Raw genomic sequence first — 27,110 nt, forward strand, 5'->3', positions numbered from 1 at the left:
AAATAAAATTGGAATGGGTATGACAAAATAATTAACAATTCGAAACAGGTTTGTGAAGAGTGAATTTAGTGATGAACTCGTTCCGTCTCGATTATATATTATATCTTTAATTTATTTTATATATATATATAAAATATATATGGTTAATTTCACTAACATCTCTCGAGTTTGACCAAATAATACTTTCAAACATTTTTTGAAAATAACTTTCACTTATATTATAAACTTTTGCTCCATTTTTCATTCACATCCTAACCGTTACTTGTACAATTCTAACACAATATAAAATAACTTAAATATTCTTTGAGTTATTAGAAAATTAGATAAAATAACTCTTTTAACTTAAATAATTAGATAAAAAGACTAAAATATTTCTAAATATTTTATAAACTTACAAATCATATTATATATCTTTATTGTTTCTTATTTTTAATATATATATATATATATATATAATATGTTATCTTTTCGCCGGATCCGTATATTGGTGGGTATGCGGGTGGTAGTGTTAGGTGGATTTAATAATGAGAGTATAATGATCATTTAAGTAATTTGGTATTTAGGAATAAATGGGATTAAAAATTAAGGACAAAATTGTTTTTTTTTTTTTATATTTTTAATGGAGACTGTGACGGAAAAATAAAAATAAACCTAAGTGATAGCTATTTTTCGAAAGATGTTTGAGGGTAATATTTAGGCAAACCTGAGGTGGTATCAATGAAATTAATTCAAATATATATTTAATTTTTTTAAGAGCTTGTTATTTTATTGGAAGTGTCAGTTCATATATTAATAATCACTACTTTAGTAATTTAATAGGTGGGCCAATTATTTTATTAGCCTAATTTGATCACATTGATCTAGTTAGTAGTTTTTTTTTTTTTTTAACATAATAAAAGTGGCATAAATTGCCCCACCCCACAATTAAATGGAGTACGCGGGACAGAATCAGTATTTTATCTACCGTAGTAGGAATGAGGATGGTATACTAATTAGAAACACGTTCCGGAGTAGGAGTGAAGTTGGTATGACGAATTTTATAACGGGGCGGAGTAGGGTTTAGCCAAACCTACCCCGTTGCCATCCCTACTTCTATCAAACACAACTAAGCGAAATCCAGGGTGAGGTTGGAGCGAAGTCCGGTCCGTGCCGAGTAGCAAATTAATATTTTCTCACTTCTGTAAGTACATTATTTCTCTATATATTCCCATTGCTTAATTAGTTGTTGACAATTTGCACTTCCACTATTCCAAAATTCTTGACCTATTTGAGGAATTCAACTTTTTATAATAAGAGTGAATTTTCAAAATAATACTGAATGGCCGATGTAGGGGTGGGCGCCCAAAAAAAAAAACTTATAGTATTACTAATATTAGTCCACTCAAAGAAATATTAGTTCACCCCATTGACAATGACAATTTATGAATTCGCTCTTGATAATACTCCATAAAATGTACACTTATTTAGCCAGAAGTATAATTTGGTAATGTTATAAAAAATAGTACATTCGTTTTTTGAATGTAACATGTATTTCAGGACATCTCAAAATAGAAAAATGAACAAGCATTTTGGAACGAAAGGAGTATTTTATTTATATATATATTGCACTACAATTTATATCAAAGAGTACTAAAACTGCTAGCTCTTAAGGTATTATATTAATTTTCTCCTAAGCCTACTGTGTCCTTCGGACGAGGTTTGATCAATTAATTTTTACTTTCTTACATTTTCTAATGTTAATATTTTGCTCCTTCATGCAATAATCAATCTACATATCCTTGGGACTATATTTATCTTATTTGTTCATTTATTTTTGCAGCTGAATTTATTTTTCATTTGTGTTACCATTTTTCATTGCAACAAATTCAGATTCAAACCGCCTATCTTACAACGTTAATTCATCGGCAGTGAAGCAGGATATGATGTTGCTTTCCCGGGAAAGGGTGTGAATAATCTTACCAACAGAGAGTGCACTAAGACACTAACTTAAATAATAAAATAAATAAATAAAAAGACTTGAATTCGATGCAAGAAAATAATAAGAAAATTTAGTTCCCATACCTCAGGAAAATGAATTGAATAATACGTAATACTTTTTCACATGAATCATGTGTTTAATTTCATTTGGCCTTCCGAGTCTTCAACTAAGCGTATGGGTCCAAGTGACTCAGTCAACAGTGTCTGTGGCTTCGGTCAAAATAAGGTTTCAAAGACTCCAATTAAACCTTTATTTTTTTTCATATTGCCACGGATAATCCAATTTCAAATAAGACAACGAGAATTATATATACTATAGTTAGTTATACTGGTCAATACGTAACGTATCGGTCGGTTCATAATTATTTTTTAGTTCGATATCGTTATACATTCCTATAAATCTGTCGATTCGATTGGTTTACATTTCGTTAGAGCCCGTTACACTTTGAGTACAACGGTTATCATTATCGATACCACACCTACGAACCATGATATGTATGGGTGACTATAGAAATGAGTAGCCTAATATTCTTTAAAATGATTTGGAAATTTTGGGGCACATAACAAGAAGATAAGAGAGTATTTTTATAGATGGTTTTTACTGGAAACGGGGGCATTAAAAACATAAACTTTGGATGAGATTTGAAATAGATTCCACTACTAATTTTTTACGGATCTCTAGACAAGCACGTTTCTCTCCGCAAGGAGATGAACGTGGTATATTTACTTTCTGAAATCCGTTTCTGGATGAATGAGAAATTAGCTCCAAAGTGTAGTGTTTTGATAAGCCTAAATAGGTATGCAAAATGTGGGAAGTGTTTGTCCCACATGGAAAAAATGTTGAAACAAATTGAAATTTAAATAAGCTGAGTTTAGGATTTGGGCTTGGGCTTGGGCCTAATTGTAAAGTCCAGATTATTCTTTTTTGGAATTTTAGATTGGGCCTAATTTTGGGCTGGGCTTATTTAAATGGGTTTTACAAATGAGTAGGTTTTTTTGGGTGGTTGGTTTTTTGAATTAAAAAAACTACTTTTTAGTTTTTCTAAAGGATTACACCTTTTAAATTAAAAAACCACTTTTTAGTTTTTTCAAAAGGTTACACCTTTTTTCGAACCATCATGACCCATGGTTGCACCCATTCGAAAAGACACATTGCAACCTATTGGAATGGATGTGTCTATTGGTGAACAGACACCATGTGAACCATTGCAACCTATTGGAATGGATGTGTCTAGTGGTGAATAGACACCATGTGAACCATTGCAACCTATTGTAATGGTTGTGTCCAATGATGAAGAGACGCACCCAATCAGAAAAGGCATTTCTGTTTCTATAAATACCCCCCTTTGGATCATTTGCAAATTATTCATTTTCATTTTCTTCTATCTCCCTCTCTAGACTAGAACCCAACCCAAGTGGGTTCAAATCTTAGGTTAAGTGGTTCGAGCCACTTCGATCCTAATCCAATTTCATCGAGCTATATTAAGATTGGTCCGAACCATTTGGTTCGGATTACACCCAATTCAGCATTTATATAGTATATAGATGCATTTTTGAGTCAGAGAGAGTATTACACGGAGGAGGTTCGCCGTATCCACGAGTTTGTAGTGCTGCTACTGGTGGATGTAGACCGTTGTATCCTGGGAGATAGATGCCACTGAGTCCGTTAGCACCATAGCGGGGCGAATCTGTCTTAAGGACATAGTATCCAATACTAGCCTCGGTCCAGGTTCATTCCTTGCATATTATTATTATTTTATTGCTTTATTTTGTATATTTAATTAAATATAGAGTTGCATATTTAATTAATGATTTATTAGCATATTGTTAATTATCTCATGACATATTAGTATAAAGGTTGTTATATCTTAAAAGTCACATTAAACATATATTTTACCAACAATCTTAAGACAGATTCATTCCTTGCGTAGATTTTATTATATATTTCTATTTAAGATATAAACAAGTAGATATTATACTAATAGTTGAGATATGATAAAATAATGTTATATACATTATTATATGATAATATGTTAAATATTAATGCATTCAATATTATGTGAAATTGAAGCATGTTATATAAGTGGATTATTGAATTATTCAATATTGGTTGAATTATTTACTTTTGTAATATGATATTATGAAGTATATGACATTACCTTAAACATGTATCAACTAGAGGTGAAAAAAGATACTTCGTTACTTTTATCATTGGTTGCACAAGATACCGTTATGTGTATTTGCCACGAAGCAAAGATGAAACCTTAGAAATGTGACACCATATGAATTATAAAAAATTCGAAGACCTTCTTATAAATTCTTAAAAATGTGGGGGTGTCTAACTAAGGTTGTACTTTCTCCTAAGAAAGTTAAAGTGAGACCTATAATGTGGCAACCTTGTGGGTGGGTGTGCCGTGGGCGGGTGCAAGAGGCATTGACATGTTATCACATTGAGCAAGTTACAGGTGCACAGTCCCACACCACCTACGTAAGGGAAAGGTAAAGTGATTTTATGTAGTGGTGTTATCTCCAATTGGTACGAGGCTTTTTGAGATAAAACCCAATAATAAAATCGTGCGGGCTTGATCCCAAAGTGGACAATATCATACTATGTGATGGAGTGGATCGTTACATAAAACCTTTGATAGGTTATAACATCAGTGCATATCATTTTCTTGTAGGCTAGAACGTCTACATCTTTTGGTCCTAATTTTCTAGTATGTTTATTGGAGAATGAGCCACAAATCTTTTTTTCTTAAATTAATTATGTGATATAATTAATCATGTGATATAATATGAAACTATATTGTTATGCAAATTCAATATTATTTTTACAAAAGTTTATTATTTGAAATTATAATATTGAGATATGTGGTTGAATTACTTAGTGTGCGTAGTAATTTAATTTTACAATATAGCTTATTTAATGTGTGATATTATTAATTTTGTATGAGTTCATGACTGGTTTGTGTATTTAATACAACAGACAAAAATTGATTAGTCTAAGTATGTCAATTCTTCCAATAGTCAAGGGAGAAAGATCTATACTAGTGTCTAAGACACGTATAGCTGTGAATGGGCTAAATAAGAAAAGATTTTTCGATAACTCTAAAGAGTTTAATATTATGGATACACTAAGCTAGTACACTGAGACAAGCTAAATCAAACTAGTTAACTCTAATGTACAATTTAGCTAAAAGCTAAAATGTTACTGAGTTGCAAACAAGGTAGCTTAGCTATAAGCTAAAATGATTAATGAGGTGCACAGAACCTAAGAGGAAGATGGAAAATCTGTTAGTTGGTTCTAGCTCTCAACTTGATAGTAAAAAACACGAGGGTGATGAGTAGCTATTTTAGCCATAAGCTATTTGAGCTATTCATCATATCTGCTCATGTAAGAGGGAATAATACTACTTATAAAGTAGTAGCTTTTGAAGAATATTCTTTAAAACAAATTACTCTACTACCAAGGTAGACTACTTAGATAAGTATGTACTAAAACTATGAACTACTAGAATTGATAGCTAAACAAACTTAACTTCAAGCTAGCGGTAATAGCTAAAAAGTGGGTGCTCATCATAACCTAGTAGTGAAATATGAGAAGAGTGTACTTAATCTAAGCTAGTAATGATAGTTAAGAACTCACTTTTGACTAGTAATGATAGCTAAGAAGTGAGTGCTCACTCTGTGGTGATTGTATCCAAAGCTTAAATAATAAGATAATTATTTGCTTAAATGATTGAGTTATGTGATGTGTGACACATGAAAGGTTATAACATGTTAATATGACTGACTTAACATGAACCTAAACATGAATAACTCAATTTACAAATATAAAAGAAGTAAAAGCAAATATTAATTAGAACCCATTGTAATTAATATCTTTAGCATTAATTCACGGTAATGTCGGTGAATTATTATAAGAATATGCTAAAGATAAAGTGAGTACATATGCACTAGAGACTATTATATATGCTTGTTGAGAAGCGAATATGGAACCTTGAAAAGGTAGATGAAGTGAAGTATTTAATATATGGTACTTTCATAGTTGAAAAATCATAATAAATACATTAGAGATAAAATTTCAGGATTATCCCAAAGTTGTGGGGAGATATTATCCATAGATGAAATTTGTTACGAGTCACTCATCTTAACAGAAATACTTATAAATGTGGGGGGTTCCAAGTCCTAAGAGCTTTAGGATAGAACCAAAAATCATTTATATTATTATAACAATAGTACGTGCATCTTAACAGAAATACTTATAAATGTGGGGGGTTCCAAGTCCTAAGAGCTTTAGGATAGAACCAAAAATCATTTATATTATTATAACAATAGTACGTGTATATTATTTTTTACGAGGAAAATATTATGGAACAACTAGAAGAGTTCTTTTTTCAGTTGAAGTGCTGAGTTATTTGTTCCAGTTGAAAAGTCAAGTGTGTAAGCTTATAAGTCCTTGAATGGATTAAAGCTACTACCGAGACAATGACATAAATGTGATGCGTAAGTCATTGTATGCCTTAAAATATAAATGATATACTGATTGGTATATTTGATATGAAAGATTTAACATCTGATAATATAGTATATTCTCAATAAAGTGAGATTGAGATAATACTAGTTATGATAACAAAAACCTAGCTAACTTTTGTAGATGTAAATCTCAAATTTATATACTAACCAAAGTATATCATTGGTTGAGATTGCAAGGCAACTTAATAACTGTGTTTAATTGCACATTTTCAATCCAGGATCGGATCACTAAAAAACAATAAATTGGGTAATTGAGATACACCCTAAATCCAATATTGCATAGATCGAGGTATCTAACTAAATTGGAGGTGTAACAGTGATGCAATCTGTATATGGGATATTAAAGACTTCAAATCCAATAGTGGATATGTCTTTTATATTAAAGGCGTAGTTCTATGTTCTTAATATAACTCAAAGTTAGAAACTTTGAATAAATTAAATAGGGAAGTCAATAGACTTCACTTAGAGGAAAATTCAAAGTAAGTCTACACCTGTGCCACTAAAGAAAATGATATTGCTAACAATAAGCAATTTTAGGGCACAAAGTATACAGTTGCTCTCACCTGGAGAAATCTCTGCAGAGTGTAATATTTCTAAACACAACCTTGTGGCCACATATAAAATTAAAGGTTGTACTAGAGAGCAATTGTACAGTTCATCGAGGGGAATAGGGTTTAAAGCCGAAAGCTAACGAGTCACCTTAATGGAAACCCAACCTAGCTGATTGGAGATCCCAAGATCTAGGTTCAAAGGGACAACAGAAATTCTGAGTGACTCACCAGAAGCACTGGGAAGATATAAATCTTCTACCCATTTCTATGATGAGACAGTGCTGCCTACAGCGATGATCAGGATAAGCTACGCTTTTAATGACTCTTATACCTTGAAAATTCAAGTGGGGTTTGGTAGGATACTCTTAATAAGAAGTCACCTATATGAGTGTGAAGTAAGGCCGCTTCTATGAGAACTATAAAGGCTAAGTTTTCTAGAGCACTCATTGAATACCAGGACTTGTTCAGGGCCAAAATGAACACAACAATGAGAACCAACTTTGTGAGGAAAGCTACTGTGTGTTTGTTATTGTCTTGGTTTACACAAACGGCTGAACAGTTCAAGACATCGCGTTCACTGGTTAGCTAGTAAATCCGATAGCAATACACTAGGGAAGGTTCAAAGCCAAAAGCCACCTATCCTGATGCAGTAACTTTTCGATTATACTCTCTCTAGTGTCTGCATGATCATCTTTTGCATTTTACGCAAATTTCCATTCATGTGGGGGATTGTTAGAAATGGGGGCATTAAAAACATAAACTTTGGATGAGATTTGAAATAGATTCTGCTACTAATTTTTTACAGATCTCTAGACAAGCACGTTTCTCTCCGCAAGGAGATGAACGTGGTATATTTACTTTCTGAAATCCGTTTCTGGATGAATGAGAAATTAGCTCTAAAGTGTAGTGTTTTGATAAGCCTAAATAGGTATGCAAAATGTGGGAAGTGTTTGTCCCACATGGAAAAAATGTTGAAACAAATTGAAATTTAAATAAGCTGAGTTTAGGATTTGGGCTTGGGCTTGGGCTTGGGCCTAATTGTAAAGTCCAGATTATTCTTTTTTGGAATTTTAGATTGGGCCTAATTTTGGGCTGGGCTTATTTAAATGGGTTTTACAAATGAGTAGGTTTTTTTGGGTGGTTGGTTTTTTGAATTAAAAAAACTACTTTTTAGTTTTTCTAAAAGGTTACACCTTTTAAATTAAAAAAACCATATTTTAGTTTTTCTAAAGGTTACACCTTTTTTCGAACCATCATGACCCATGGTTGCACCCATTCGAAAAGACACATTGCAACCTATTGGAATGGATGTGTCTATTGGTGAACAGACACCATGTGAACCATTGCAACCTATTGGAATGGATGTGTCTAGTGGTGAATAGACACCATGTGAACCATTGCAACCTATTGTAATGGTTGTGTCCAATGATGAAAAGACGCACCCAATCAGAAAAGGCATTTCTGTTTCTATAAATACCCCCCTTTGGATCATTTGCAAATTATTCATTTTCATTTTCTTCTATCTCCCTCGCTAGACTAGAACCCAACCCAAGTGGGTTCAAACCTTAGGTTAAGTGGTTCGAGCCACTTCGATCCTAATCCAATTTCATCGAGCTATATTAAGATTGGTCCGAACCATTTGGTTCGGATTACACCCAATTCAGCATTTATATAGTATATAGATGCATTTTTGAGTCAGAGAGAGTATTACACGGAGGAGGTTCGCCGTATCCATGAGTTTGTAGTGCTGCTACTGGTGGATGTAGACCGTTGTATCCTGGGAGATAGACGCCACTGAGTCCGTTAGCACCATAGCGGGGCGAATCTGTCTTAAGGACATAGTATCCAATACTAGCCTCGGTCCAGGTTCATTCCTTGCATATTATTATTATTTTATTGCTTTATTTTGTATATTTAATTAAATATAGAGTTGCATATTTAATTAATGATTTATTAGCATATTGTTAATTATCTCATGACATATTAGTATAAAGGTTGTTATATCTTAAAAGTCACATTAAGCATATATTTTACCAACAGTTTTAACACATATAACGGAAACTTGTAGATGGGCCGATAAGACCGAAAAGACTAATTTTTTTTGGAGGGTATTCAAGAATGATAAAGGTAACTAAAATAAAAAGAAATGAAAGCGGATTTTAAAAATAAAGTTGAACACAATAGGTGAAATGTAGTGTAATAGAAACAAATGGAAATAGAGAATCCATGCCACTGACCTTACCATATGGAATTGAGGTGGCGGGGCTGGCGGCCGCAACTATGATGAATATATTGGTTGAAAAGTTTTGAGGTCTTTCTCCCTGTGCTAGCTGCTAGAAGCCGACTGAAGGTCTCATTTTTGCTTCTAGCAAACCCTAATTTTCTCCTAATAATTCCAAGTTCAATGTTGTTTTTTTGCTGTTTTGAAGGATGTAAGATTCAAAGCTGACCAATAATGTTCCATGTATAATACAAATGATCTTGACAATTCTTATTTTGCTTCCAATACAGACTACAAAATTCAAAAGATAATTCATTTGCACAGGGAATAGTGAACATTATTAAAATTGTAAGATTTTGCACCTTTCTTATACACACTAGTAAACCTACCGTGAGTAAAATCTTATTTATTATTAATATTTAACAAAGTAAAAATTAATATCAAAATCCAGACTATTTTTTATTACTACAATTTACTAATATTTTATTTATTTATATATTATTTATAAAATTAGAAAAAATGTGGAGACTAAATAGACTAAATTATTTATATTTTTTATATATATATTTCCTTGTCTAATTAGAAATACTAATTTATTATATTTTTTTTATATATTTTCTTATCTAATTAGATTTTCTTTTATTAAAAAAATTCATAATAAATAAGTAATTTGAATTTTATAGAAACTCTTCTAAACACCTTTTATTAATTTTAAAATAAAATAGATAATAAATAGGTAATTTGTTTTATTCTAAAAGGAAACATGCATACAGAACATGTAAATTTATTATTAAAAAATAATATACTTAAACACTTTAATATACGGAAACACATTAATGTACTAAAATGCTTTGTACTTTTAATAATATTATATAGATATAGACTTCCTTGTTTAATTAGAAAGACTAAATTATATATATATATATATATATATATATATATATATATATTCTTATTTAATTTGATTTCCTTTTTATATATATATATATATATATATATATATATATATTCTTATTTAATTTGATTTCCTTTTATTAAAAAAACTCATATTAAATAGGTAATTTGAGTTTTATAGAAACTATTCTAAACATTTTATGTTAATTTTAAAATAAAAAAGGATAATAAATAAGTAATTTGTGTTATTCTAAAAAGAAACATATATACGGAACATATAAATTTATTATTAAAAAATAATATAGAAACACATTAATGTCCTGAAAAATATATAGATATATAATAAATATAGATGGTTTTTGCATGCAGTACACGATTCCCCTATAGTTACACGATTCCCCTCTAGTTGCGATCCATGTTTATAAAGTTAGAATCAACTTTTTATTGGTTATTTCACATTAAGGCTGTGTATGTTTTGATATAAATTTTATTTTTTTTTAGGTAAAATATATATTTTTATTTTTATTTTTTAGTGTTTAATAAAGGTTTAGGTCGATGTTGAAGTTGAGTCCATGGAGTGGGCGTGTAAAATAAATTGTCAAAAATTGATGGGTAAGCTATTTTTGTTAGGTTTTATTTTTTTTCTTTGTAAATATTTTACAACAATTAACATCGAAAAAGGGAAAAAAAAAATCTAAATTTTTTTTTACATTCAAACAAACAGAGTCTAAATAGAAATTGAAATGTTATTCTTTGTCCAATTTTTATAAGAATGCATTTTTTTTTTTTTTTTTTTTTTCATGAAAATGTGATGCCCACATGACTTGGGAAGAGAGGTTTGATGAAAAATTGTAAACAATCAGAAAAAAGTGTACAAGGTAGATAACACCCCATTTTTGTTTGGTATCATCAACAAAAAAATTCAATCTTAGTAGACTATGCTTATTTTCCAATTTTCTATAATGTTTGCCAAATCTACCTACCCCAACAAGATACTACGTTCTCAATTCTATCCTCAACTTGGTAGTTTGGTATATGTTACCATCAAAACTATGTATACCAAATGACTTACCAACCCTCCCACCAAAACCAAAAAAAAAACAATGATCTTTAAGATTTGGGATTCTTACATTAGTCACATCAAGTTTAGTCTGGTCCAACCAATTTTTGATATTTTGACCTAAAAGTCAAGATCCCGTAGGTTGAAAGCTTATTCCAACCTTACTTGTCAAAGTTGTAGAAGTACCTTATATGTAGATTCAATTCTTTTCTTTTTTTATTCTTTTTTTTCAAATGCAGATTTTTTCTAGATGAAATGATTTTCAAAGAGAGGAATGTTACATTTGAAATTTTGAAGTCAAATATATTCATTTTAACTTTTTTATTTATTATAACTGCTTTCTTTTTTATTTGAGTCCTCCATAGTCTAATTTAATAATTTTATATTCTTTTCATTTGGAATTATTTTATAAGACTCATTGAAGTTTACAATTTTCATTAAGCTAGCATGACTGATCCAATAATTTTTCATCAAGCTATCAACCATGGTGGGGCTAGGATTTTATTCTAGTAAAATAATTATATAAAAAAAATCAAATTAGTGAATATAAAAAATAAAAACTTTGGTACTCACACGCGCTTTCAATGAGGCATGAACCCTTGACCTCTTTTTGAAAAGCAGGGGTCTGGTACCTCTAAATCACTGGCATGTTAGTAAAAAAAAAAAAACATAAATACTGATTAATACATTTAACAAATGGATAATTATTCTTGAAAATTTTCTTGTTTTGAAATCCAACCAGGACAAAAAAAAAAAAAAAAAAAATGCAGCTTAGTGGTATTATTCACCTTCTAAATAGAAGGTCGAGAGTTCAAATTCTCATAAGAATACGTAATTGTATGCGTATATTTGTTGCCAAGGTAATAAATAAAAAATAAAAAAAAATCCAACCACAAGAACACAAGTCATAAAAAATTTAGACCAGATGGGTGTTTACAACTACTAAAAAAATGCATGTAAAAAATTAAAATATAAAAGTTGAGTGAGGGTTGCTTCCCCATTGTTCACCAAGTGTCTCCGCCAATGGCTATAAACTAAATACTCCCTCCGTCCCCCAAAGAAAAAAAAAAAAAAAATTATCGTGCATTTAGAATTGTATGAGTCACAGTTTTTAAAATTGGACACTTTTTATTGTAACGGAGGTAGTACTATAAATTAAAATATTTTTTTTATAAATTAGACCAATAATTTATGATATTAGCTAAATCATATTCATCCATTTAAAAAAATTATACTTGATCACTCTATTTAGTACTTAGTCTTGAATTATATACTTCTTAGATGTTACAATTCTCTCCTAAAGCTTTTTAGTAAGCTAAGGCTCAGACTCAACACTTGGAAATTTAATCAATTACAAGATTCAATTCATAATTAACACTTAAAAATTAAGAACTTAAAAAGCATCTATTATTTATAAAAGGATTAAAATCATAAAATCATTCATTATTTTAAAAAATTATAAACTAATTCCTTAAATTAAAGAAATTATCATATTATTTTTGATGTTTAAAAAAGTCTATCATATCACCCTCACCTAGTTGGTTTCATGTCTAAAACTAATGGGATCGTATCACATGAAATCACATGCAACAATTGCATTATTTTCTATCCAAAGTAACTTTATAATTCGTAATGTTGAAATTGTCCTTCTCACACTATAATTTTAATTTAATAAAATATTAATATACTATTAACAACATTATTGTGATTTCACAACAAGTTAATGGTTCCGTCATGAAAATGGAACAAAATGATAATTTTTGAAAAACTTGTTCTATAATTAAAAGATTATATGACGTTTTTGGAAATAAAGGAGTTTTTATGATTTTAACCCCTTATAAAAAAAATATATATTGAAACGATTCTTTTTCATAGATCTGATGGCAACTTTGAATATGGAATTCAAATTCTCAACTATATTTTAAACAAATGGAAGGTATTTCTTATTTACTCAAAACTCATATCTAATTAGTGGATTATGATATTTTAATGGTTATAAATCTTTAATGCCACCTATTACTACTAGAACAGTGTAACAAGACTCGAAAGTGGTCCAGCTGATGACAGGTTGGGTAGTTGGGTTACAGGCTATAGCCGGTAAACGCGTCGTTCTCGTCCACCGACTGATGATGCAAATCGCCGTCTGCAAAATACACGGGCATCCAACGGCTGAGAATCAATCACAAAAGATCACGTGTGCCGTCGATCTACTTGACCACACATCTGTGAATGAATCTAGCCCAGAATACGACCAAAGGGCCACTCGATCCTCGCCTATAAACACGGCCCATCCCGGAACACAACACCCCATACTCGCAGATCCAACACAACTTTCTCTCTCTATAGAAAGCTCAACTCTTTCTCTCTCTACAAGGTACCATAGCCATTTTTTTTCTTCTTTGATTTCAATTCTTGGGCTCTTATTTGTTTCTTTGTTTTGATATGTTTGAAGCTTAGATTTGTGCTTTTGGGTTTAATAGAAATGTTATGCTATTCTCTATAGTTGTTGTTTTTAGTGTTTTTTTGCTTCCAAATGCATAAATATAAGCCATTTTTGTCCTCAGAAAGCAAATTAAGCATTTGGAGTTGGGATTAGAGTGTTGCATTTACATTTCTGATGTCCAGAAATGAAATTTAATCATGCAAGTCTGATGGGTTAGTAAGTGCTGTATGTTTTAATGGAATTGGTTGATATTTGCTTAGATGGGGTATTGAGATTGCTCTGTTTATTGTCGCTTCTCTTGCTCCTAGTAGATCTATACAGAGCAACTATTGTTTCTAACAAATTAGATTTAAATTCAGAAACTTTATTTTTGTATGGCAGTGATTTGTTTCTATGTATTACAATCAAAAATTTTATAGGGTTTTTTCTAGTTTAATTGAGCATTTATGTGTCACAAAATGGTAAAACAAGGAGAAGGAGAAAGATATGGGTTATATATATAAATATATGTGGATTTGAAAAAATAAAGCTTAAAAGATTCCGAATCAAGATTATTTATTAGCTTTGTGGAGTTTACTTGTTAATGCAATTTTTTTTTGTAAGTAAATATTTTTTATATATTTTAATTTAAACTACTATAGGACCAATGATGACTTTGTTTGGTGCACTAGTTAAAATTGTGAACTTTAGGGCTGTTAGTTTATGCAAATGTCTATGTTCAATCTTCATTTTGACGCGCACGAGTGATGTATATTGTTTTGGGAAGAAAAATGTTACTACAAATTACTGTAATATATTTTGTTGAAATTTCCCTTATTTTCACAAGTCATGCCTATGTTCAATCTTCATCTGTGTTTGTTGTGCACCTTTAATTGAGAGATCTGTTGCCTAATTTTGCTTTGCAGCTTAAACAAAATGGAGACTTTCTTATTCACCTCTGAATCTGTGAATGAGGGACACCCGGACAAGCTGTGTGATCAGATCTCTGATGCAGTGCTTGATGCCTGCCTAGAGCAAGATCCTGACAGCAAGGTTGCCTGCGAGACTTGCACCAAGACCAACATGGTCATGGTCTTTGGAGAGATCACGACCAAGGCCAATGTAGACTATGAGAAAATTGTGCGTGACACATGCCGTGGGATTGGATTTGTTTCAGATGATGTGGGTTTAGATGCTGACAATTGCAAGGTCCTTGTCAACATTGAGCAGCAGAGCCCTGATATTGCCCAAGGTGTCCATGGTCATCTCACAAAGTGGCCCGAGGAGATTGGCGCTGGTGACCAGGGTCATATGTTTGGCTATGCCACGGATGAGACCACTGAACTGATGCCTCTCAGCCATGTTCTTGCAACCAAGCTTGGTGCCCGCCTAACTGATGTCCGTAAGAACGGCACCTGCCCGTGGCTGAGACCGGATGGTAAAACCCAAGTGACTGTTGAGTACCACAATGACAATGGTGCCATGGTTCCAATTCGTGTCCACACCGTCCTCATTTCCACTCAACACGACGAGACTGTCACAAATGATGAGATTGCTGCTGATCTCAAACAGCATGTCATCAAGGATGTTATTCCTGAGAAGTACCTAGATGAGAAGACCATCTTCCATCTCAACCCATCCGGTCGCTTTGTCATTGGTGGACCTCACGGTGATGCTGGTCTAACTGGCCGCAAGATCATCATCGATACTTATGGTGGGTGGGGTGCTCATGGTGGTGGTGCCTTCTCAGGTAAAGACCCCACAAAGGTGGATAGGAGCGGAGCTTACATTGTCAGGCAGGCTGCAAAGAGCATTGTAGCGAATGGCCTTGCTCGGAGGTGCATTGTCCAGGTTTCTTACGCCATTGGTGTTCCGGAGCCATTGTCTGTTTTCGTAGACACATACAAGACTGGAGAGATTCCCGACAAAGAGATTCTCAAGATTGTGAAGGAGAACTTCGATTTTAGGCCCGGGATGATCGCCATCAACCTCGATCTCAAGAGGGGTGGGAATGGCAGGTTCTTGAAGACTGCAGCCTATGGGCATTTTGGCAGGGATGACCCCGACTTCACATGGGAAATTGTCAAGCCGCTCAAGTGGGACAAGGCTCAAGCTTAAAATGCCAATCTGGATGTTATCACTTCTGTCTCTCTACCCTTGGTTGCGCTTTAATGTGTTTTTATTTTTATTTTTGGGTTCTATTTTTTTTTATTTTCTGATTAAAGAAAATTGATATAATTTGTTTTTTGGCTTAAGGGGTGGTGAGGGTGAAGCCTTGAAGGGGAAGTGAATATTGTGATTTGTCTCTATATGTCATTCTTAATGAGAGAGAATAATCCTCATGAGAGTAATGGGTTACCATTTTGATTGTTTACAATGAAACAATTGGGAATGATTTAATTTTAAAATTCCAAATGGAGCTGTTCATTTTCTCAGTTCATCTGTCAATTAATTTTCTAAGAAATTTGCTAGATGGCACTCTTTTTGAGGTGCAATTTTACAGTGATGATTGTCTTAATTCGGCTCTATAGTTCCGGTTCTAATTTTTTCAAGTACGTCTCTATGGTTCAGAACCGAACCCTTTTATGAATCGATCACTACAGTTTGTATCATAAATTCATAATGTAGGACTAATGATTATGAGTCCAGTTTATTGAACACATGAATGGGGAAAGAGAGCAAAAGAAGTTTGAATATTCCAAGGGAGATATAAAGATATAATACTTTATCAATAATTTTCATTTTTGTTAAAAATCATATTCTATGAAATTTTTGGTTATGGCATTATTAATCAGTACAATATTGGACCTCAAATTAAAGAGAGGACAGAACATCCCGTTCAAGAGAGTTTTTGGTCTTAATTAATACTATATCATAAATAAAAATTTATTAATAACGACCAACCCGCATCATGTAGAAAAGAAAAGATTAAAACAGAATTTTTTAACACACTACTGAAGTTGCTCTTGACATAAAACTTCAATTAATAAACATTTATAGCTATTTACATTAATTTTATATTAACTACCACATTGGTTTGACAAGGGATCCAATTCTATAATATATATTCGTTTATTTTAAATTTTTGCTAATTTACAAAATTCTCTACTATTCTAATCTTTTCTACTCACTATAACTATTTATCCTTTTAGAATCTATCAACTCACTACAATACTCCACAGAAATGTGCATACCTTGGAGAGACAGAGAGAATGTGTGAAACTATATGAACTACTGCTGATCATTACTTGCTGGCATTGGGCTGAATAGAGAGAGAATTGCAACGAGTTTATTTTTCAATGTCTTGTGTGTTTTGGCAGCTCATTATTATTTTTACCATGCAGAGGAAGTCCCTTAATACATTTTTTGTGTTTAATTATAAAAATGATTGTGCAAACGTACTTTTTAATCGCAATTAAATACGAAAAAATGGAATTGATGGACTTCCTTCTCAGGGATGCACTAGACCGGTTTGGTACAATCGTAATTAACTTTAATTTTTCTTTCAACAATTGCCTAGCATTTGTATTGCATTCCAAGAATTAATTCCAAATTATGTCATAAAATTGAAATTCATTATTTTTCATCCCGATGGATCCAAAAGTTTCATCATCAACCACGTATCCTTTAATTTGTAACTTCCTTATCAAAGATCACTAAATCATCCCAATCCATAGATATTCTTGACTCATATGATTCAATGTGCGGTTCTTCATAAAAAATTGGAAGCTTACTCGAATCAACAAATGATTCTATAATAGGTTCCTCTTCTTCTTGTGGTTATTTTTCTTTTCCACTAAGATATCCTGCAAATTTAGGAATTTCCTCCTCAAAGTCGCCATCTCATTGTTGCAAAAAGGATTAACAAAATCCTTTTTAAGATTATCATCATGAAAAACATAAATCTAAAAATTGATATATGTCGGCCAACAACGATCAGTCCGCTTGTCGAGTGATTTATAGCGACACGAAAAATAGAACAATTTTTTTGCAATAGCCTCGATGTTTGACACATCCTTATCCATCAAAACATTGTTATCAATCGGCGGGTTGACAACTCGTTGACCTAATAGTTGAGTCAACAACTCAACTTGTCTCCGCAAAAACTCTATTTCGCTTTCATGTTGCTTGAGTAAGGGTTCAGTAGTCGAATCCTGCATCCTACGATTTTCTCCTCTCGATAGATGTCGTGGAGGCATGATTGAACAGTTGGAAAGCCAAAACCTATGCTCTGATACCAAACTGATGCCGCCTTACCAAGAGATATATTTAAATCGTCTTCACAATAATATTGAAACAAAATAAAGAATAAAAGCAAAAGAAAATGATAAATTGCAAAGCAAACTTTATTTGCTGCTTCAACTAAAACTCCAAACTGAAGCTACTATAGAATCATTCGTTGACTATAGTGCGCTCCAAGAATTCATCCCAAATTATGTCATAAAAGTGAAATTCATTATTTTTTCATCCCCATGGATCCAAAAGCTTCATCATCAACCACATCTCCTTCAATTTGAGATTCTTTTTTTGTAACTTCCTTATCAAAGATCACTAATTCATCCCAATACATAGATATTCTTGACTCATATGATTCAATGTGCCGTTCTTCATAAAAAATAGGAGGCTTACCCAGTGAACAAATGATTCAATAGTAACTTCCTCTTCTTCTTCTTCTCCACTAAGATATCCAGCAAATTCAAGAATTTCCTCCTCAAAGTTGCCATCCCAACACCTTTCATCAAATAAAATAGGTGTTGTATTGCTGCAAAAAGGATTAACAAATTCCTCTTCAAGATTATCCTCATGAAAAACAAAAATCTGAAAATTGAAATCTGTAGGCTAACAACGATCAGTCCGCTTGTCGAATGATCTATGGCGACGCAAAAAAAAAAGATCGAATTTTTTGTTATAATCTCGAATCTTGATGTCTGACGCATCCTTTTCCACCGAAACATTGTTATCCACCGGCGGGTTGACAATGCGTTGATCCAATAGTTGAGTCAACAACTCAATTTTTCTCTGGAAAAACTCTATCTTGCTTTCGTGTTGCTTGGGTTAGGGTTCAGTCAGAACCTGCATATTACAATTTCCTCCTCTCGGTAGTAGTCGTGGAGGCATGATTGAGCAATCAAAAAGCCAAAACCTAAGCTTTGATACCAAACTAATGCCGCCGTAAAGCAACTCCAACGGGCTCTCATATGAACTCTCATTCTCAGGTGGATAAGAAATGGGTTCTCCAATGGACTCTCAAATGGACTCTCAAATTTTGAGATTCTCAAATCTCCTTTCAAATATAGCAGCTGCCAAATTTTGAGTCCACATCTGTAAAGCAATTGTGATAGATAGCAGGTCCTATGAAACTTCTCTTCCTCGTAATTTAGTGATATTAGGAGCACATTTAATTCAATAATTATTTAATTAATTCAAAATTAAGTATTGAATCTAGTTATCAAATAACTGGCTACTGTTACCATTTTTATTCAATGACATTTGTTGGTTTATTATGCTTATTGTTACTTTGAGGGAATGTGTAACAATAAAATAGTGGCATTACACTGATATAATAGTAGTATATTTTTCGGTAAATTTATTATTTTAATTAAATTAATAAAACAAAAAGACCCTATAGGACTATAATCACAACATATCTCATCACTCCACACCAAGGGTGAAGCTGCAACTTAGTTTTTGTTTGCAGTTCCGTGGTGGAACAAAAACCTGAGCAATATTTAGAGCACTTTTCTGGATTTGTTTTGCTTCTTATTCTTTGCTCTCAGTAATATGACTAGGAGTTATTAAGGTTTCTACTGTTATTTTTACCTATCCATATGATTGCTCAATCTTCATTTATTTGTTTATGTTGACTACCATATGATTGCAACAATGCTGTTAACCTATCCATATGATTGCTCAATCTTCATTTATTTGTTTATGTTGACTACCATATGATTGCAACAATGCTGTTTTCTAAGTTATGTTTGCTGTTTTGATAGCTAGATTTGATGATTCAATTTTTTTTTTTTAAATTATTTTTTTTAACAAGGCAAACATGCTTAATATGAAAATGGTTGTTGGTAATGGTAGTTAAAAAAGAATAATTGTTGTGTCAAAAAATAGCATTTCGGATGAAATGCATAATTGGAGTAGAATTGCTAAAATATAGCATTTTGACACTATACCTCCTCTGAAAATAGAGATTTGGCATACAAAAATAACATTTTACATTGGAGATGCTCTTACCAAGATGAGACAATCAAATTGCCTTTACATCAATTTTGAAACAAAATAAAAGAACAAGGCAAGAAAAATGAGAATTGCAAATCAAACTTTATTTGCTGTAAAAAAAATAAAAAATCTCTTCTATTAAAACAGCAAACCCTAGCAATTACAAGACATTATATATAGAGTTTATTTCTCTCCAATCCTAGCCTTGTAACTCCCAAATATACAATAAAATCAAAATAAGGATGGTGCTTAAAAAAAAAAAAAAAAACCTACTTAAAAATCAGAAAACTTTCAAAATATGAAAAGTTTATGAAAAACATAAATTCAACTTGCAGAAATTTGAAATTCAAATTCTGCTTGCATCATTTTGCCTAACAATCTTTAGATTGAAGCTGCAAATCAAAACCCTAATTTTGAGATTGATTGGTTTTCGTACCACGAGGGAAAGAAGGTGACAGTGATCGACAACAAGAAAGGGTGGTGGGTTTGAAGAGATTGGTTCCTATGGTGTGGTGGAAGCATAAAAATATATAGATATATATATATATTTTTTATATATATATTAAAATATTAATATATATATATATATATATATATTAAAATACTTTTTATATATAAAATATACATATTTTTTAATATATATATATATGGTGTGGTGGGAGGTGCGGTGGCAAAGGAAGAAAAAATATATATATATTTTTTAATGCGAGCAAACTTGACATAGTCAGATATTTTACTTTTTGTAATTATATAAATGGGTAAAATCAGTTTTAAAAGTAATCAAATATGACACAAAAGATTTTTGAAAAAAAAAAAAAAAAAAAAAAAAAATTTGACAAATGTTGTAATTGAATCAAACATCATGGGAGAGCTAAGTTTAGTTTACTCATATTTTTTCACAAGAAATCAAAATGATGTTATAAAGTAATACTATTATTACATTAATTTAAGTTTAGTTTACTCATATTTTTTCACAAGAAATCAAAATGATGTTATAAAGCAATACTATTATTACATTAATTTTAATATCGTAGAGATGCCTCTTATTTATAGAGCAAGACTAAATATTCAGAAAGAATTGAGGCCACAGGAGCTTGACTTCATCTAAATATTCCAAGTATTTTGCACTCCTAATTAAATAAGCAGAAATAGAATTTTCATAGATAGATAATATACCAAAAAAATAAAGAATTAAATAAATTATGTCACACCAAAATGATTACTATCTTTATAAGGTTGACAGAGCGATAGAGATGGAAATGTGATGAAGGTGGAGATCAATATACTGAAGAGGTTTCTAATAAAATTTTATTTTGTTATCTCATTTAATGATGGAGAGAATATGTGAGCCTAGTTTGAGAGAATATGTGAGTGAGTAACAGTGTTACGTTCGCCATTAAGGCCACGCGAAAAACACACTTTGAGCAAGTATAGTGTTTGCACCACAAGACCAAGAGTCACAAGAGAAGAATCTAGAGTTGAATAGAAGGACATCGTAGATGTATAGATAAGAGTAGAGAAGTTAGGAAATAGATCTAGAGTACCGATATCCACCCTATATTAGAATGCATCTTGGTCGTTCAAAAAAGATGATGGGTTGCCTATAAATAGTAGTCTGTAATTCGCAACTATCAAGTCCGGTCTACGGTGTGATTTGGGTGGGAATGGCAAATATTTATATATCAAATAGTTATTTAATATAATGTATGAAGGGCAGCATTGTACAAGTGTGAATTGAGTGAGCTCCACAGTTACAAAGGAAATACAATTTCAAATACAATTTAAAGATTTGAAATTGTATTTCCTTTGTAGCTGCAAAGTCCATGAAACCTCTTCCTCTCTTTGTACACGTTATAGCGGTGAATTATTTTAACTGTAACGAGATACTGAAAAAACAAAGCCAAAACCTTGGATTTTGAATTTCAATACCCATATGGTTTGTAGTAAGAGTCAAATTCCAATAAAATTAAAAAAGAAATTGAAATTTCTGAAAAAATGTTTGTTCGCATAGAATTAGAGTATTGCAATTAAAATAGGTAGAATTGAAAAAAAAAAATTATTCAAAGTAATAAAAAAGAATTTCTCCAATTTCATCAATTCTAATTTAAATTTCATGCCGCCAAACATAGTCCTTCAATTCAAATTCAATGACCAAAATGCGGGAGTGTTACAACAGTAACTTACTTTTGTTGATAAAGGTGTCACGACACCCACTAGCGTGGCACTATTTCTGTAAAGAGGACACTTGGCCAATATTTGTTTGTCGTCCCTTTGAAAGGATCAAGTGATCTCGAACTACTTGTCGTATAACTGAATTTGCTGAACGAAGAAGGGGTCGCCACCCTTCGCTCTTCTGTGGAGGTACCCCGCTCCAGTCGGATGGGTCCCACCTTTCTTACCCCCTTCAAGGTTTCTTCTTGCAGATGGAACCTCGGACATTTTAGGCTCTCACCTTGAGCCCCTGAATTGAAGAGGCATCGGGGTGTGGGACTGGGATAGAACCTTGCGGGACCAAGAAGGCAGAACTCGGCCCGAGGGGGCTCTCTTCCCCATCTCTAGATTCGGGAATATGAGGAAATGTGAACAAGTGGCTGGGATTTAAAGAGTCGCCTCAATTCGTGTAAGGGGGAGAGGATGTTTGATACCTAAGGTCGAGCTCTAGGTAAAACCAGACAGTGCATTAAATGCGAAAAAACAACATTTGACAGGACCCACATTAAAGAGGGAGCGTCGTTACCTCTTCGGACCGGGGGGCAAAGCGCCTCGGGGTCACTTGCCAATGTCCCATCCGTCAGGGGGAGAGGTCCTCGAACCCGTAGGCAAGGGAGGGCTCGCCCCTATGACTAGCAGACATTGACCAAAGGAACGGGTATTATAAATAGGAGCCTTAATCAACCATTAAGGCAAGACGGTGATACACAACTACCGATCATCACCATCGAGCTCGAGTCATTTGGGTATTAATTACTATTTTCCCTCTTTTAATCTTTGACTTGAAAGAATCCCTTGTATTGCTTGGATCTCCATTATATACCGAAATAATCCCAGCATTCTCGATCTACGTGAAATAATCTTCTTATCTCACAAAGAACTACCATCAACAACTTTCTTAGCGATCAAGTAAAAGATAATGCCAAGTAAAAGATAATGCAATGAAATAAAATTTAGAAAATAACTTTGAAGAAATATTTGGAAGAAAAAAATCATTATCGCTAAAAGGTCTCTTCATTATAAAAAAAGTTATATAAAAATCAAAAGTTAAAGAAAATAAAAGATTATAGAAAATAAATAATTAAATAAAAAATTGTGATGCATATATCACTCACCCGGAAACATGCTTAGATCCATATATTTACACAACTTTCGAGAATCACCAAATTCTGAATCCTTTATAAATAATAATAAAAAAAAGGATTAAAGTAAAGTTACAATAGTACAAAATTATTGAGTGCAATGGAACAAATCAGAACAATACCAAAAAAGGGAGAACAAAATGAGAGTAATAAAACATTATACAAAATAAAAAATAAAAAAACAGATAGTAAAAAAGGTGTTGCAAGGATCATATCCTGCTTTTCTTCTGTTGGGTTTTTTCACGATAATTCACTACTCATAATACACTACAACCGTTATGCTCTTCACCAGCGCTCAAAAATGTTGGTAAAAATAAATAAAAAAACGTTTATAATTCAATTACCAGCGTTTTACCGACGCTCATAGAAGACCGTTGGTGATTCCAGCGTCCGTAGGCCTTAAGGAACGCGTAATGACCCTTTACCATCGCTTAAATGACCCTTTACCAGCATTGGCAGAGGGTCTTTACCGACACTTCTTTAAGAAGCGTTGGTAAAGGGTCGTTTTATATTATTTATTTCCCCTTTATTGCTGTTTTTATAAAAATATCTTTACCAGGTTAAAGTTGCTAAATGTCATCCAATATAACACAAGTTGGCAATATGAAAATACCATCCAAATTGTTTTTACATAATACAACCACAAGTTAAACCTGCTGCCAATATGAAAAATACCACCCAAATTGTTTTACATAATACAATCACGAGTTAACCTGCTCTCAATAAGAAAAACAACCATCCAAATTGTCTACTAATAGATAAAGCTAGTAAATGTCAACCAAAACCCAAAATATGTCATCCAAAAAGCCAAAATGTCTACTAATACAACCACAAGTTAACCTGCCATTATAAAAATACCATCCAAATTGTCTAAATAAAGCTACTAAATGTCGCACAAAAAGAATTAAGAATTTTTGACAAATGTAGTATAACTTTTTCAAAAAGAACCCATCCAAGGCGAAAGAAATTCAGAAAGCATAGCCATGACCCCATCTTCAACTTCAACTTCAACAACTCTTCTTGCCCATTTGATTTGAATTACCTTACATTTTTAATAAATTCATTAAGCGCACATTATAATAAATGAAAATTTAACATATAAGAGAAATTAAAGTTCATAACCTTAACTGAATTGACATGACTAGAAAATGAATTTGGGGATACTCTAGGAGCATTTAAAGAATCAGAACCCTTCAAAATAACAAAACAAAATTATACATGAAATCTTGGCATAAGTAAACGTATATTCAGTAAAGAGTAAAACTAATAATAAATATACCTATCCGTTACAATTTTGTTGTTGCATCTGCATTAGCATAGCCACCTGTTTTTGTAAATTTTCCAATTTGGTTGGCTCGTAAATTTTCCAACTAGTCGTCATAGTCAGTTTGCATTTTTGAAATGGTGTCCAGCAACTCTACACGTGCAGCACGTGCCTCCTCATCAGATTTTTTGGCATTACTAATCAGTTCAGCTTTACTAGGAGAGGCCCTAGTAAAGCTGAACTGATTAATAATGCCAAAAAATTGCATAAGGAAGGCTTTGCTTCGGTGGTTCTGAGTGCTAAGTGAATGCAAGAGCTGGAAGATGTGTGTACTTGTCTCACAAAACTGAGAGATGTAAGAGAGAACCAATTCAAAAAGAAAAGTAAACCAATACAAATTGAGATGTAAGAGAGAACCAATACAAATTGAGATGGAAGATTGGTAGCAAATGGCACAATAGAAATGGCAGAGGGGGATTTTCAAGTGATATGAGATTGCAGATGCAACATGTAAAAGTGAGAGCCAATTTCAAAAACAAACATTTAGTAAGAAAATTGCAATAACATGAAATGACCTTCCTCTAATAAAACGGGATTTATATATTATATTTTATTACAATAAATATATTTTTAAGAGTAACATAACTTGCATTTCCCAGGCATGACCTTGTGCACCAAAATCAAAGATTCACTGTTCTCTTACACTTAATAAATAATTAGAAAACATAATCATTCCATGTTTTGCTAAATTTGTCCACTAATTCTCCAAGAAATGTCACATTATTCAAGTAATCCATTTTGATAAAATAGAAATATAAAAGTGGTTTTAATAAAGAATAAGGCTAGTAGGTCTTCCTCAATATGGTGGTTGTACATTTGACCTGGCAAGAATTTCTACCAGTGGTTGAAATGTAATTAAACCAAAAAAAATAGAAGAGATTAAAAAATGAAAAAGAAAAAGAGAATGAATTTGCATCTCTCAAAAATTTCACTCACAAGTGATATCAATCAGAAATATCAGATATTATGAATTCCCTAATGTAAGATCCTAATAGCCATTGCTTTGTAAGGCCTGACATTCTGGCTGTGTCCCTTGTTGGTTCAGCCTTGTTTTATTAGCTTATGCTGCTGTATTGGCTTTTGCCTTGTTTGTACAGTCTTTAAATCAGATACTCTTACCTTTCACCGGGGAAAAAAAGTTGGAAAAATCAAAATTGTGAAAACGAAAAATGTCTGTTCCGGTCATTCTAAACTCTAATTATCTAATGATTTATTATTATAGGCTAAAAGTTGAATCTCAATGATAAGAAGGTCTCACATTAACAAGGATTAACCAAATTTAATTTAAAAAATTATATAATTGTGAAGAATCATTCTAGAAAAGTCAAGACACATGCAAGAGCATACCTTTAAGAGTATATAAATGGTATTAAATGAATTCCACAACAGCAATGCCAAATCTCCAATTGTTTCTCTTCTCTGACCAAAAAAAACATAGTAACTAAAATCAAGAACAAGCACACTTTAATATATACTTTTTAAAAATCAACATTAAATCAACATGGTGGAATCGGTTAAAAAAAAAAAAAAAAATATCCATCATTACGAGTATAAGGGAAAACTCGAGGGACTTGACGCCGGATCAAAATCCTCTCCAGACATGTTTTCTGTTTTCCCACAAGTTCCCTGCGGTGGGTGAATTTCACCAATTTCACTTGTCTGAATTTGACTACTATATGCTTACAGGTGAAATTACACCATTATAATAGCAAAATTCACCATTGATTGAGGTGAAATTCACCAACCACAGGCACCGGGAAAAGTGGCCAGAGAGGATTTTGATTCCTAAACGCCATGATCTTCATTTATGCAATGGAAGATAAAAAATAAAAATAAAAAAGCACCAGGAGAAAAATAATTCCTGAAAAAAATCTGGGAAGGTAATATTAAATTCTACAGAGTAGTGCATTTTTTTGGATATCAAATATTTTGTAAAAAAAAATAGTTTATACCATATTAAAAAACCAGCATAAACTATAAACGTAAGAACTCAGAACAGATACTCCTAACTACAAATTGAAACAACGAATCAACCACATCAAAATCCACAAATGCAATCTGAAAACTAAAAAACTTCAAATAACAAATCCACATAAAACCCTAAATTTACTAAATATTATCGCCAGAATAACAACAATCTTTGGAACAGTGATCTACACAGGTAATCAAAATCATAAGGCGAACAGTCACTAACCTAAAAAAAATTATGGTCCGATCTGTTAGTGTAGACGAGGTTTTGGAAACCCCCAACGACGACTCTCTCTCTCTCTCTGTGCAGTAGCAATGACTTTGTCTCTCTAAACCAAGCCACCAGTTTTAGAGCGTTGGTTTCTGATTAAAATTCTGGTTTTGGAACGCTAACTGATGGAAGGAGAGAGCTGTGATGACCGGTGATGGAGGGAGAGAGGGCTGTGATGGAAGGGGAGACAGCGGCTGAAGGAGATCGAGGCTAGGGTAATTGCAAAATGAAATGGGAAAGTGGAATACAATGGTGTTAATGGCCCCAAACAAAACGACGTAGTGGCACCAAATATTCTATATATATAA

At 32.4% G+C, this 27,110-nt stretch overlaps 1 protein-coding gene and 1 long non-coding RNA gene across 4 annotated transcripts; one reads left to right on the forward strand and one right to left on the reverse strand.

The window, feature by feature from the left end:
* Positions 1 to 13,350: 13,350 nt before the first annotated feature.
* Positions 13,351 to 16,096, forward strand: LOC132274706 (S-adenosylmethionine synthase 5-like). Its single transcript, XM_059776044.1, has 2 exons — positions 13,351 to 13,613; positions 14,588 to 16,096. Exons 1-2 carry the CDS (start codon positions 13,366 to 13,368, stop codon positions 15,777 to 15,779), a joined length of 1,440 nt encoding a protein of 479 aa, XP_059632027.1. The 5' UTR covers positions 13,351 to 13,365; the 3' UTR covers positions 15,780 to 16,096.
* A 7,868-nt stretch (positions 16,097 to 23,964) lies between these two features.
* On the reverse strand, positions 23,965 to 27,056 carry LOC132274707 (uncharacterized). 3 transcript variants are annotated; one of them, XR_009470494.1, is made up of 4 exons: positions 26,758 to 27,056; positions 25,911 to 25,982; positions 24,519 to 24,849; positions 23,965 to 24,430 (listed from the first exon to the last, which is right to left on the reverse strand). It is a non-coding gene; the product is annotated as an uncharacterized LOC132274707 (long non-coding RNA). The 3 variants fall into 3 exon arrangements; XR_009470493.1 differs by lacking the exon at positions 24,519 to 24,849 and having other exon boundaries at positions 23,965 to 24,281; XR_009470492.1 differs by having other exon boundaries at positions 23,965 to 24,849.
* Positions 27,057 to 27,110: the final 54 nt, after the last annotated feature.

Source organism: Cornus florida, unplaced genomic scaffold (genome assembly GCF_030987335.1).
Source record: "Cornus florida cultivar Cherokee Brave unplaced genomic scaffold, ASM3098733v1 CherokeeBrave_3.0.0_Hap2_Chr09, whole genome shotgun sequence".
Classification (NCBI taxonomy): domain Eukaryota; kingdom Viridiplantae; phylum Streptophyta; class Magnoliopsida; order Cornales; family Cornaceae; genus Cornus; species Cornus florida.